This window comes from Barbatula barbatula (assembly GCF_947034865.1).
Source record: "Barbatula barbatula genome assembly, chromosome: 19".
Classification (NCBI taxonomy): domain Eukaryota; kingdom Metazoa; phylum Chordata; class Actinopteri; order Cypriniformes; family Nemacheilidae; genus Barbatula; species Barbatula barbatula.
In genome coordinates this window covers 3,706,204-3,719,533 of record NC_136782.1, presented here as the reverse complement: position 1 = coordinate 3,719,533, position 13,330 = coordinate 3,706,204, and the positions used below count along the sequence as shown (strand labels likewise).

Genomic DNA, 13,330 nt, shown 5'->3' with positions numbered 1-13,330 from the left:
TGATGGGGGACAGAAAACGGAGCTTCAGGCCAAACTGGTATAATCCAGCATTGTTATGCCAAGTTAAGTGTGGACTCAACTGTCCACAATAGGAAATGGCACATTGTTGTACCCTGGATGCATTTTTTATGGCCCTACCTCTTTTACACCTGCACTCACTCTTGCACTACTGTACAAAATAAATGTTTATATGATTGTAAAGTAAAATAAAGTTTGTAATCTTTAAATATCATTTGTTGCAATTTTTTAATGTGCCCCTCTGGTTAAACACTGGCCCCTCCTTGGCCCCCCTAGTAAATTTTGTCTATAACCGCCACTGGTCTCAGCCATGTGTCTTAAAAGGCAGAATATGTTTTCCTGCGGCTCAGTGCGTAGAGCATGGCGCTGGCAACCCCAAGGTCATGGGTTCGACCCCAGGGGATTGCACATTATCAGAAACAAATGTGAAGTACAGGGGTCTGCCAAATGAATAAATGTTCGTCTCCACAGAAATAGTTGCCAATTAAGTTAAATCAAGCCATGACAAACTTGAGTTAATTTTAATATAATTGAAATTGGTTGTGAAATGTAAACACAAGCCCTTATGGGAGTTTTATCCAGACAAGGGGCCCGTTCTTCGTACGTCGCTAACTCGGTTAGCTGGATTTGATTGTTGATGATTTGGCATGATCTTGGATTGTTCGGTTCTTGGACGCTCATCCTGGACTTGCTGTCATAGCAACAGGTCCGTAAGCTTGAACCTGCTCGGGAGCAGGCTTACTTTATGTAAACAGGATTAGATTGCGGCTTTATAAGCGGAGGAGATAGGTAAATCTGTCGCAGCCATGTCTTGTCCATTTATACGACAGCAACCTGTTGCGGAAGGTGCAAGTATAATTCGCAGAGCTTTTCGAATGAATAGACAGGATCATTTAGCGCAGCGCGATAGCGTCATTGTTGAGAGATACCGTATTTCTCGTAAGGGTGTTATTTACATCATTCATTTGTTGGAACCACACATTACGTGTTTAACACGGAGGAGTCGGGCTTTAACAACACCACAGACTGTGTGCATTCGCAAACTTTACCTGGCGCTCAAGCAGTTTTTAGGGGTTTTTGTTGTATTTCTAAGCCACTTAAAACCGCAGGATTTTTTAGCTATTGCAAGTACATTTATAATTGTTAATGACATGCAATCATGACCATGCCAATAAGTATGAATAACAGTTCCCTAACGTGATTGGTGCCATAGACTGCACACATGTCCCCATCAAGGCCCCCTCAGGCAAAATATAATTTTATAATTATAAAATATAAATATAATGAGGGGGATTTTGTGAAGCGAAAGGGCGTTCATAGTGTTAATGTGCAGGTAAATTACTATTACAATTTATAATATTCCAGATTATTTCATGGAAAAAAGTAATGAAATCAAAAAGTATGCAGTTGACTGACTAAAATCTCTTCGATGGTGTTTGACTCAATGCTCCATGTCACCAATGTGGAAGCAAAATGGCCAGGATCAGTAGGCCTACATGACTCAAGAATTTTCAGAGAGTCACATTTATGCACATTATATGAACGTGGTAAGGGAACAAACATTTCAAGCTCACGGTATTATACACAGTATTATGCTGAGCCTAACAGAACTGCATTTTCCATTATACAGGGGATTGTGACGGGATCCTGCTTGGAGACAGGGGCTATGCCTGCAGGCAGTATTTTATAACGCCCTTCCGTGAGCCAAACCCTGGACCACAAACCCGTTACAATGCAGCTCTAGCCAGGACAAGCATTGAAATGACCTTTGGGCAACTAAAGGGAAGATTTCAGTGTCTGAAAAGTCTGAGGGTTGCACCTGACAGGGCCTGTGACATAATTGTTCCATATGCCATATTGCATAACATTGCCACCATCAGAAAGGAGAGGAACCCTGTGGTGGGGGTGAAGCCTGATGATGACCTCCAGCCAGTGCACTTGAACCAACCTAGTAGCAGAGCTGCACGGGACAGAATTGTGGAACACCATTTTTTTACTGAATAAAAGACAAGACAAATATGCTTAGTTTCTTGAGTTTTATTTAAAAGATTATTTATAAAGAAAAGCCAGCAAGTCATATTTTGCCTGCAATAAGAGATAGTTATGGAAAGTCAGCAATACTACTATGTGTGAAATAGTGTATTAGCACTTACTCTGAAGCAACTCTATCTCCAGTGAAATTTTTCTCTCTTTCAAGTTGTCAAGTTCAATTTCTCCTCTTATTTCTCTTTTTTCACCTTAAAATACTCTAGTTTTGGTTAAAGATGTCGTTTATATAGGGAACGGATGTCACCCTGTGTAATTTTGTGAAAAAAAGGGTCAAAACATGCCTCATGCAACAAAAGACAAAAGTAAAACACTGCCCACCTCTGTATCAGTTCTTTGTGCAGACTGTTCTGTGAGCCTTTCTGTAGACCTTTCTCTAGGTGTGGACTCCTGCAACTCATGTTGCAGACAGAAAGAATAGGTACACAAGTATATACAAATTATAGTTAAGTTATTTATGCACTTACAGGTTCTTCCTCCAAAGGACAGTCATCTGAGAGGATTTCTTCACAGGACGTGCAATGGAAATAAATGGGTATTACAATGTGTTGCACTCTTGGGGGGGGGAAATAATGTCATTACAATTAACTACACTGTAAAAAAATAATGTGATCAATTACTCATGGCAACATATTTTATATGAACAAAGTTTATTAGTTTTCACTTTCACAAACATTTGAAATGACTGTACCAAATTCATTTAATGCAGCAACAAACCATTTTACAGTATACTAAGAGAAATAAAAGCTCATTTAGCCTAACAGTAATGTAGGTGTTGCTGCTGGTCCCTGGCTTTGGGTATAAGGAAGAGCTGCCCCCAGGGATAAGGAAGAGCTACCTCCACAACGGGTCGGTTTGAATTCAACCCAAGGGCCAGCTCTTCTGCTGGGGTATATTGTGGGGGTGCACCACCACCTGTAATCTTTCAGCCTTTTTCTTTGTGGCTGTCATAAATAGACACATAATTTAACAGTGGCTTTTTACATAAGGACTGTATAAGAAGTAAAGGCTACCATTTTGTAGAATATTCTTGTACCTCACATTTACTTGTTCCCATGTTCTAGTGGGTCCCGTGGTGGCTCTGACATAAGTAAATATGAAATAAATAAAAAATGCAAAAATACATACTGTAGAAAGTGATAGAAACATCTGACATGGACACCATTTATGCATTTAATTTGTTTGAATTAAATGTTCAAATTGGGCATAACCTTCCATTAAAAGCTCTTGTTCTGCTTGAGAGGAAAACTGGGCGTTTTCTTTAGCCATGCTGAACAGCCAATCACAGCGTTGCTGATCATTGTTTCTACTATCGATACATATCCCCTTTTAAACCAACGCAAGAACGCGCAATGATCTCAGATAACTCAATCCAGCGATACTTATCATAAACAACAGGTGTGTTCGAAGAACCCAATTAGCCGGATCATGATTAGCACGATGATGTCATCTTGGATGCGTCTTTTGATCTCGGATGTAATAAGCGACGTACGAAGAACGGGCCCAAGGTGTCGCTCCCCGTTCACCTGTATGTGTTTACAGAACAATCTTGCTCCGCTCCAATATGGCGTCGTCGTTGACCTATCGCAGCCACCGGTAAAAGCGCGCAATGCGGCGCCTGTGATTTAATTGGCTGCAAAGCTACGCTAGAATTTTTCTATTGGCTGCTTAATTTACGGCAACCACTGAGAAGCGATAACAGGAACTTGCGTCATCAAATATAATACACAGTTAAACCTGACGCACTATTTTACATGTGTGGTAAGTATTAATACTGTCTTGGATAGTCTAGGACACACTTATCAACGATTCATTTAAATCTCATCTTTACATTTGCATGTGCAAATAATTAATTACTTTATTATGTCAAGATTTTTAACGTCGTGCTTACGTTGTAAACCAATCTTTTATATGCGTTCTTTGATCCACATATCCAACGCTTTATAAGTACTTGTGTCATAGTACAGATTGTTTAAGAGACTGAATAAGTCTTTGTTAGAGCTTTATGCAGCAAAATGCATCCCTGTCTATGTTTACCTGTTATGTGAAAATTGCTGTATATAAACCTGTTTATGGAACATAGGCTATGCTGTTATTGGTTCACCATATTTCATTTGTTTATTTAGTTCAGCTTTACCGTATTAAACCGTTTTTCTATGAAACATTTTAATCTGTTCTGGAACTAGAACATAATACATATTGCAACCTGTGTGATAATGCTGTTTTGTTTTAGTGTGAGTTATGGAGTTGAGTAAAGGAAAGGAAGAAGCACTGTTGTCGTGGGTAAGTCACGTCTTAAAACCGTCACCCCATAATGTTTCGCATAACCAGTGTTTATTTGGACAGATCAACAGCCTTTGTCCAGTGGAGCCTTTTGGGAAAATTATTGATGTGAAAGATGGACATCAACTCCGGAGGTTTACCTACAAAGTGTGAGCTGGGATTTTAACTCAAAGACCCCAGACATGCGTTACAGTATATTGCTTGTGATGGTTTTTTGCATTGTGTTGGTGTTTTCTGTAGACAGGGGAAAGTGCCCCGTGAAACCATGTTTGTGCCACCGTTTTCTGAGACGTTAGAAATCATCATAAACATACTGCAGGGTGAGTTACAGTCACATACATCCATTTAAAAAGTTTTAAATGCAAACATTTTTGTTACACTCGAGGAAAAGGGCAGCGAGTAGACACTGACCATGTAAATTATGGGATGGGATGGAGAGGGTGATGGTGGCTCAGTGGTTAAAGAGGCTGACCTGCTGACACGAAGGTTGCATGTTCGATCCCAGGTGTTCATGAAAATCCACTAATATGTGGAATCCAGACGAACATTCAAAAAATTGAAAGCAAACTGTGGTCGGTCCAAATGTGGCTGCTGAGCCGAACAGTGCTGTAGTCCTGGACGCCACACAGAGTGATGCTGGTTCCTACCGACAGGGCCTGTAGAGTGCTTGGGTACTCTGTGCGATGGTTCCACACAATTATTTCAGATCGTAAACCTCTGCTTACCTGAATATCATCTCTTCACAGATGATTTTCATTTCAGCAGAAGACAAAGTTCCCTCATCTCACAGAAGATCACTCAAGAAATTGACCCGGAGCTTCAGCTCGCCAAGGTGTGCTTTTCCTCAGTATTACTGAAAAAGAGGCCGGTCACAGCTGATATGCAAGGTTCTATAGTAAGATCTGTTTTTGTCTGGATGTATAAATGTAGGCAGTATCGAAATCATTTAAACACTAAACTATTTTAAGGGATACTTCACCCGAAATTCTGTCATCATTTCCTCACCTTGGAGTTGTTCCAAATCTGTATACATTTATTTGTTCTGATGAACACGGGGAAAGATATTTGGAAGAATGCTTCTAACCAGACAGCTTTTGCCCCCCGTTGACTCCCATAGTAGAAAAAATACAATGGTAGTCAAAAGTGCCCCAGAACTGTTTGCTGTCCTACATTCTTCAAAATGTCGTCTTTTGTGTTCAACGGGACAAAACGGTAAAGTTTTTTTTCTATTATGGGAGTCAATGTGGGGCAATATATGTTTGGTTATAAGCATTCTTCCAAATATCTTTCTATGTGTTCATCAGAACAAAGAAGTCTATACCCATTTGGAACCCGAAGGGGTGTAATTTGAGTCCAGGATCCCTTTAATATGTATTTATACTGTATGTGTATGTGCACAGGTGCTTCTTGTGCTCTGTTATTGTGGTTTTAAAGAACACAACCTGGTACCTGACTTAGATGTGAAGTCAGAGGTAAGGGATCGTCGTTGTTTTATGGGGCTCTGTGACACTTTGTTTGGTGACACAATCTCTCTCTCTCTGTCTTATTTCAGCTGATGATGGCATCCATGTTTCGGTTTGTTAAAGACGATGTAGATGGTCTTTCTTTAGATGAAGGCCTAGATAAGTTTCTGACCAAAGACTGTAAGTTATTGACACTGTGTGGATTTTTCATGATTTTCAATGCCTTTGACAATTGAATAAATACTCTGTATAATACTTTAATGAATACATCCATGTTTTCAAGAGTGAAGTGTAAATTATTATATTTAAATTAATATTATTTGTTTCTATGTCTCTCTGTCTGTAGCTGTTTTAAATTTATCCTCAAGCAGCGAGAGCAGTATCAACTCACCATTTTTCACTGGTGATGAGTCTTGGTTCTTTGGCCCTAGCAGGGTTCAGTATCAGAGGCTGTTGACAGTGGCCTGCACCTCGGTCAGGTGGGTTCCCGGTCTGATGCTAAACCTCGCTTACTGTGGGTAACAATATTTCATTTTACTCTGATGCCTTCTGTCCACTACAGTTATGAGATGTTTAGATCTTAGCCAGTGTTGTAACTTTTAGACCAGCCATGAGCCTCTGCCTGCCGGACGCTTCAGCAGTAGAGTCTTCTGAAATATACCCAGTCTCTTCTGAATGATAAATTACTAAATCATGCTCATACATGTATGATCTCCAGCTCTCCGGTGCAGGACACAACGAGTATGCCGCACTTCCAGTTGGAAAGGCTCCGGAAAGAACTGGCGAATGCAGGTGACGTGAGAGACGAACTGGAGAAAGAACTGGCCAATCAGATCAGCATCATCTCAGAGAAAGGTACCTCAGACACGGCCACCCGTCACCTCTGATGTTGCAGTTTATTTTCTTGTTCAGTTTAACTAATGCCTGTTTTTCGATAATCAAGTTAAACAAAATCCAATTTTATATCCTGTGTTTTGTTGAAAAAGTATTTTCTCATCCGTAGAAACTCACATTTGTGAACATATACGCTATACATTTAAATATTATACGTTTGTTGATAACTTTTCATTTGAACAAACAGAAATCGATCTTTATGCTCAAAGCAATTTTTTTTATTTAATCCGAAACTGAAATGATCCAAAACAAATTTTAGTTTTTATTCTATTGAAATTTGATTTGTCAGCTATTAGTTGTTGTACGCCTGTTTTAAAATGAGTTCTTGATTCCTTTATGTATGTGACCGTGTTTTGTTTTGTAATGTCCATTGCACTCATGTATATGCTTTTTGTCATCAATTTGATAAAAACCACTGTGCGATTTCATTCAAACTATTGAATGTTGAATCCTCAGAGGGTGTCATCTCTCAGCTGCATCACAGGCTGGATTGTCTGCTGCGGAAAACTGGACAAATAGAGACAGACCATGATGCCAGAGTGCTGGAACTCCAGGAAAAGAATGACAGGTGAGACAGGAAATTCATCATCAGGGACCTCAAAGGGATAGTTCACCCAAACCAATTCTGTCATCATCTAATGTAACCAGACAGTTCTGAGGCAGAATCCCACATTCTTCAAAAAATTTATTTTTGTGTGTGTAAAACAGAACAAATACATTTGTAAAGCTTTGAAACTATCCCTTAAAGTTTGAATTACTGGTTGTATTTTTTGTATTAAACCAATGAAATTTAGTTTTATACATCGAGAATGTGCATAACTTAAATGTTCTTTACAGTCTGGTCCAAAGAGTGCATGAGGTTGTAAAACAATGTCAAGATTTTAAAACCAGCAGCTCTCAGAAAGAGAAGAAGATTGATGAGCTGACAGAGGAGAATGTGACTCTTGCTTCTCAGGTGAGATTTAGTTCTCGCCTTCTGTTGTCCTGCTTAAAACTTCAGATTTGGTCGACTCTCATCTGTGTCGGGTCCCATCAGGTGCGAAATGCTTTCGCTCAAATGGCAAGAGCCAAGGAGGAGATTGCTAATCTCACACTGGCTCATGAAATGTCACAGTCTGTATGGAAGGACAAGAGCGAGTATCTAGAGAAAGAGTTGAGTGAGGCCGTCACACACAAGGTGAATCGTTTTAAAACTTGTGTAAAGCCACGTGATAAATCTATAACTTAAGTCACTTTGGATAAAAGCATCTACAAAAATATGTCAATGTTTCTTTCTCATGTCATCTATGTTCAGGAGGTCCTGATTGAACACGTTCAGATATTTCAGGGAAAGATCTCAGTTCTGGAGGATGAACTTCAGAAAGCTCAATCTCAGGAGAGCGGAGAGGTTCTGGGACCCAGTTTGGAGGTGAGATGTTCTTTTCTGTTCCTAAATAACATTTTGTTCTTAAAACACTTGAAACTATTTGTTGGAGCTATTCTAAAAAATAAAAAAATTGAATATGCCAGGCATTGACCAAAATTGAGAGCCTCGAAACCCAAATCCTGGAACTGACAGCTCAAATATCCATAAAGGATAATGAAAAGACTGAGTGTGACATTAAAATAAACAATACAATCAAAATCATGCGTAAAGACCATGAGGACACTATTAAGAAACTTCAGCAGGAGCTATGTTGTGCTGCTGTGACTGCATCAAAGAAACAAGAGGAAATGTTGGCGCTGTCAGCTGAAGTAACCCGTCTGAAAGAGCAGATCTGTCACAACAATGAAAACAAACTGCAGAAGCAACAGCGAGAAGCTTGTGTAAATTCTCTTCAGGATGAGATGAAGAGTCAAGAGAGGCTTCGAGATAAACTCAAGTTGAAGGTGGAGAAACAAAGCGACTCCATCCTTGCTCTTAAAAATATTGCCAGAAAATGGGAGCAGCAGTGTAAAGAGCTTCTGGAGAAGCTGAAGATGATGTCGGAAAGATTACGACATTACAGCGTAAACAAACAGCAGCTGACGGAGGCTCAGGAGATGAACAAGTCTCTTGAGAACTCCCTAGAAACCAGCAGACGAGAAATCAAAGCTCTGGAGACAGGACTGTCGCTGGCTCGTATGGAACGAGACCAGCAGGGAGCCAAGGTCAAACGCTTGGAGACAGAAGTTAGTTTACAGCTAATAATTGTATATTTTGTAGTTTTCTTCCTTTTTTCATGTGTAACTGTATGTTTCAGGTGAACTTTTCTAACAAGCGTCTGAGAGCGAAGATGATGGGTGATGACATTCACTTCCTCAGAGTGCCAGAGACATGGCAGGACACCAGCGCTGACAGCTCCGAGTGCGAGTTCAATGCTGACAGGTACCTTCACAAGTCAACAGATCCCAGAGTTTTGCATTGATTTTCAGTCATTTTTCTTGATCAGCTGTTGGGCAGAGTCTGGTGAGAACAGGACCCCACAGGTACATTGTTCTGAGCAATGAATCAGTCAGTTTATCATCACAGTGACTGGGGTGGAGCATGCTGGGATACACACAACTGTTGTCTCCTCTGCACTTGGGATGTTAACAGGTTGATTTTACATTCACTGGGATAAAATTAAGTATTAAGGCAATTTAAGGTATACAGTGTACTTTCAATACAGTTTGCACTTTTGATTAAGTTCACTTGTAGTGAGAAACATTGGTAAACTAGTTGTGTACTTATGGTTCACTACCATTACACTTTAAGTACATTTAAGGTATACTTTTAAAAACTAAAAAGTGTGCCAATGCAGTCCTAAGTGGTATTGAAATAGTACACTTACCTAGTACACCACTAGTACACTCATATTAGTTTACGTCTTACATAAAGTTAAAATACTTGAACTTCACAGAAGTTCATTTAATAAAATTAACTTATTGCTTGTAAGACATTTCTTTTCTTCAGGTAACAGGTGGAGATTTTAAAGCTTTTATTTATAATTGCCATTATTGTTGTTTAAAAGACACCAGGGAGTGTTGAAGTGGAGGAATCATTTTTAAACCTACATCCTGCCCGATATCAGCACAACCAAGCGGCCCAACGTTATAAACCCGTCTCCACAAATATCTTCAAGGAAAATGATGTCACAGCAACTTCATCTAAAACAAATGAACCTCAAGGTCGGGATATAGCAGAAATGCAGACAGTTCAAATCTCATTTGCCTTTTGTTTTTTCTATGTAGCACATTATTGAACATATACAGTATACATCTTCATAGATTGATATGTCTGACAGAGAATAAACCTGAACGCACTGCTGATGACTGGATGCGCATCGCTGAACTGCAGGAGAGGAACAAAGCTTGTCTGCCTCATCTGAAGAGCAGCTACTCACTGGAGTCCAGGGTATGACATGCTATTGCACAGTACATCTATTGATGGGGGATTGAAGGAACCGCTACAGCTTGGGATGATTCTGAACCATGGGTTCAGCATGTGTCCTGATAAAAAAAGAGACAGTCTCACACTGCCACTTTGAACAAAGAAATCAGACAAACGTGGAAATGTAATAAGCAATTTAAATCATCTTTTATTTTTAACCATTGGTATAATCTGGTTTCATGATCTTCTGTAGCCCAATATTGGACTTCCTTCTTTCACAATAACGGATGATGACATGCGGATGGGTGACCCTCGAGAGACCATTCAACTTGCTGCTTCACACCTGCGTGCATCACAACACACACGCAGCCCACATGCTCGTAAATGCCCAGGATCCCGGCGGACAGCCACATCTGAGGTTTATAGATATAATCGTTAATTGATTTGTTGATTTTTCGTTTCTTTACCTGGCAGTATATGGATTATAGTCGAAAATCCTGTTTCTTTCCACAGGTGAAGGATCTGACAAACTGCTTCTCTCAGACGTCAACTAAAGGCAGGCGTGTGAACAGTAAGAAAACACACCTGAACTCTCAGGTGAGTGTTTGTTTATGCGTATATTTAATGCTTTAAATATGCACCGCTAAATTTCACTTACACCATAGATTCAGAAATGCTTATTCTATACTATACTATAAACCAACTATTGAAAGGTGCACTCAGTAGTTTCTCCCATTTAAAACGTTTCCACAAAGAAATACCAGTAAAAATCTAAACTCTTTCATCTCTAGGCTAAGCAAATGGAATCTGTGACTTTCACAATTCCTAATGCTCCAAAAGCCAATGGTGGTGGCAGTTTGCTGCATCGTGGTAAGATCTGTAATGACGCCTGCAAATCTGCCACAGCATCCCTGCGCTCGACGGCCACCACTGCTAACAGCAGATCTCCCAGAGTCTCAGCAGTGAGAAAGACTTCACACAAGCCTCTCAAATCCTCCAGTGTCAAGAAGGTAAAACAAGCCTGACACCCATAATGTGGAGGTCTTGTTTGTAATTCAACTTCATGTTTGGTGGTGCATTATTTATTGATGGAGGACACCTTCTCTTACACCAACTTCTGTTTTCACAGACATCCACAAGAAATTGATGACCTTTTCCCCCGTTTATCTTCTGTCACCTTTATAAATGTGATTATTTTAAATGTATTTCATTTGAAATAAACCTGTTTTGTATATTTTTGTATTAAGGTCTTTCGTTGAGGTTTCATTTTCCTTCTTAAACAAATAAATGCTACATGGTAAATAAAATAATCCTGTTGTTAAGTGTGGAATGGATGGTTTTTAAAACTGGATTTGCGTGTTGTTTTACTTTTCAAATTTGAATGTTATGTGTCACGTTCCATTCACATTTACCAAACACCTATCGCACTGTACAGCATACAAAATTAAATAATTACGTCACTAAATACCTCACTGTGTTTGTGTAAAAGCAAACGGTCAACATCAACATGATGGCGTGTCCTTACTGTGCCACAGCATGGAGAATGTTTGTGTGAAATCAAACAATACACATCAAACGTATAATATTTATTTTTTGACATCCTCTACAAAGAAAAAACAGGATGCAAAAATAATTTCCATCAGAAGCATACTTCATCAACATTCGACTCGTTGTTTTTCACATTTGCTGAATGTATTTTTTAAGTGGAGAAACAGTCATTGCTTAATTACAACCAGCTATGATCATGCTGAAAGACATCAGAATGTGTATAAAGGACACACATGAAAAAATGCAAACAATAGTTCGTTTTACTTTCTGATGTATGCAACCTTTAAGTCACTGTATGGCACAACTCATGATTTAAAAGACAACGGGACCGATCGTCATATAATGACCACATCCACTGCAACGTTTGTGCACTGAGAGAAACAATTTGAACATCTGAAGAAAAGAAAACGCTCGACACAGAAGTGTGGAGTGCGCGTCTAGCGCATGCGCATATGCAGACTGTGTTTCGGCCCGTCCACCCGTTCCAGCTTCTCAAAATGCCTCCGGGCGTTTCTGATGTTGATGAGAGTAGCAGCCGAGGGTATCGACGGGTCAGACATGATCACCATCACGTAGGTGTTGGACGTGAACACATCAATAAAGGCTGCGAAGTTCGAGTTGCGCACTTCCATGCTCTGGAAAGATGCTGCCAACTTACTGCAGCTGAGCTTGAACTGCTTGATGATGTTACTGATTTTCTCGAAGCGATGCGCGTCGCGCTGCTCTTTGCACTGATAATGCGAGATCACCAGGAAAGTGGCCCTTTCGAAAAGCAGCACCTCGTCCGCTTCGATAATCTGCGCAAAGTTGCGCAAGTTGCACTCGAGCTGCTGCACGTTCGGGATCAGCTGGTAAACGATGCTCGACCAGGCTTTATACAGCGTCTCGTCCCAGATGGACGTCCGGAAGCAGGTGCAGGCAAGCGGACGGGACAGTCTCTTCAGGTCCTCCTCGCGCTCTTTAAAGATCAGATCTCGCTGATCCTCCTGGACCAGGTCCATCTTGTGCACGAGACAGAAGATCTTGGCATCGGGCGAGTTCTGCAAAATGGCTTCCAAACACGACTGGTAATAGTGCATGTCTTTCTCCAGCTCGCGGCTCTCGACGTCGAACACGTAGATCAGCACCTCCACGTTGCGGAATATGTTGTCCCGCTGGCTCGTGAAGTAGTTCTCCATGAACGTGTCCTGGCCGCCGCAGTCCCACAGGTTCAGCACCAGGTTGCCCAGGAATCTAACGTGAGAGTGCTCGACGTCTATTGTGGCTCCGAGACGGCGGGTGTCTCTGGCGATGTAGTTCGCGAAGATGATCGACCGCATGCTCGTCTTTCCCGAGCCGCTTTTCCCCATCAACAGCACCTTCTTCTTCATGGCTGTGCTGGACATTTCCCGCTTCACCGTCTCCCGTACACGACGATCGAACTTCGGATCGACGTTCGTCAGCTGATTCGCACGAAAGCGAAAGTAAAATTGCGTCACGGGCGTATGACAGGAAGTGGCGCAGTCACATGAAGCGTTTCGGGACCCCGGTGCGATTGCTTCATTGGCTGAAAGACTTTTGAGGGCTGCTCGATTTAGTGCCTGATCACAATGTCTTTAAATCGCTTACATAGACATGTATACTTCATCGTAACGATGTGAAATGGCCCTTAATGTATTTTTAATGATTTGTTACATGTAATTTTATGTTAAACAACCACATTTTTCGTGAAAATAAGCATCGCATGTTACCTGTGTTTTTAAATCTG

General features: G+C 40.7%; 2 protein-coding genes across 5 annotated transcripts; one reads left to right on the top strand and one right to left on the bottom strand.

Moving 5' to 3' along the window:
* The first annotated feature begins 3,699 nt into the window (after positions 1-3,699).
* On the top strand, positions 3,700-11,497 carry LOC306908276 (uncharacterized protein). Of its 4 annotated transcripts, none has more exons than XM_079480989.1 (22): positions 3,778-3,825; positions 4,298-4,347; positions 4,411-4,496; positions 4,588-4,667; positions 5,094-5,179; positions 5,748-5,819; positions 5,900-5,990; positions 6,157-6,289; positions 6,529-6,665; positions 7,161-7,272; positions 7,542-7,659; positions 7,741-7,881; positions 7,999-8,112; positions 8,214-8,855; positions 8,927-9,051; positions 9,116-9,152; positions 9,677-9,833; positions 9,950-10,059; positions 10,289-10,453; positions 10,549-10,632; positions 10,827-11,045; positions 11,165-11,497. In XM_079480989.1, the coding sequence occupies exons 2-22, from the start codon at positions 4,306-4,308 to the stop codon at positions 11,180-11,182; spliced, it is 2,769 nt and encodes a 922-aa protein (XP_079337115.1). In that variant the 5' UTR covers positions 3,778-3,825; positions 4,298-4,305; the 3' UTR covers positions 11,183-11,497. The 4 variants fall into 4 exon arrangements, with proteins under 4 accessions (XP_079337113.1, XP_079337115.1, XP_079337114.1 ...); XM_079480988.1 differs by having other exon boundaries at positions 3,788-3,825; positions 5,094-5,242; XM_079480987.1 differs by having other exon boundaries at positions 3,700-3,825; positions 4,298-4,496.
* A 109-nt stretch (positions 11,498-11,606) lies between these two features.
* On the bottom strand, positions 11,607-13,170 carry rraga (Ras-related GTP binding A). Its single transcript, XM_079480993.1, has one exon. The coding sequence runs from the start codon at positions 12,966-12,968 to the stop codon at positions 12,021-12,023; it is 948 nt and encodes a 315-aa protein (XP_079337119.1). The 5' UTR covers positions 12,969-13,170; the 3' UTR covers positions 11,607-12,020.
* Between the last annotated feature and the right edge of the window lie 160 nt (positions 13,171-13,330).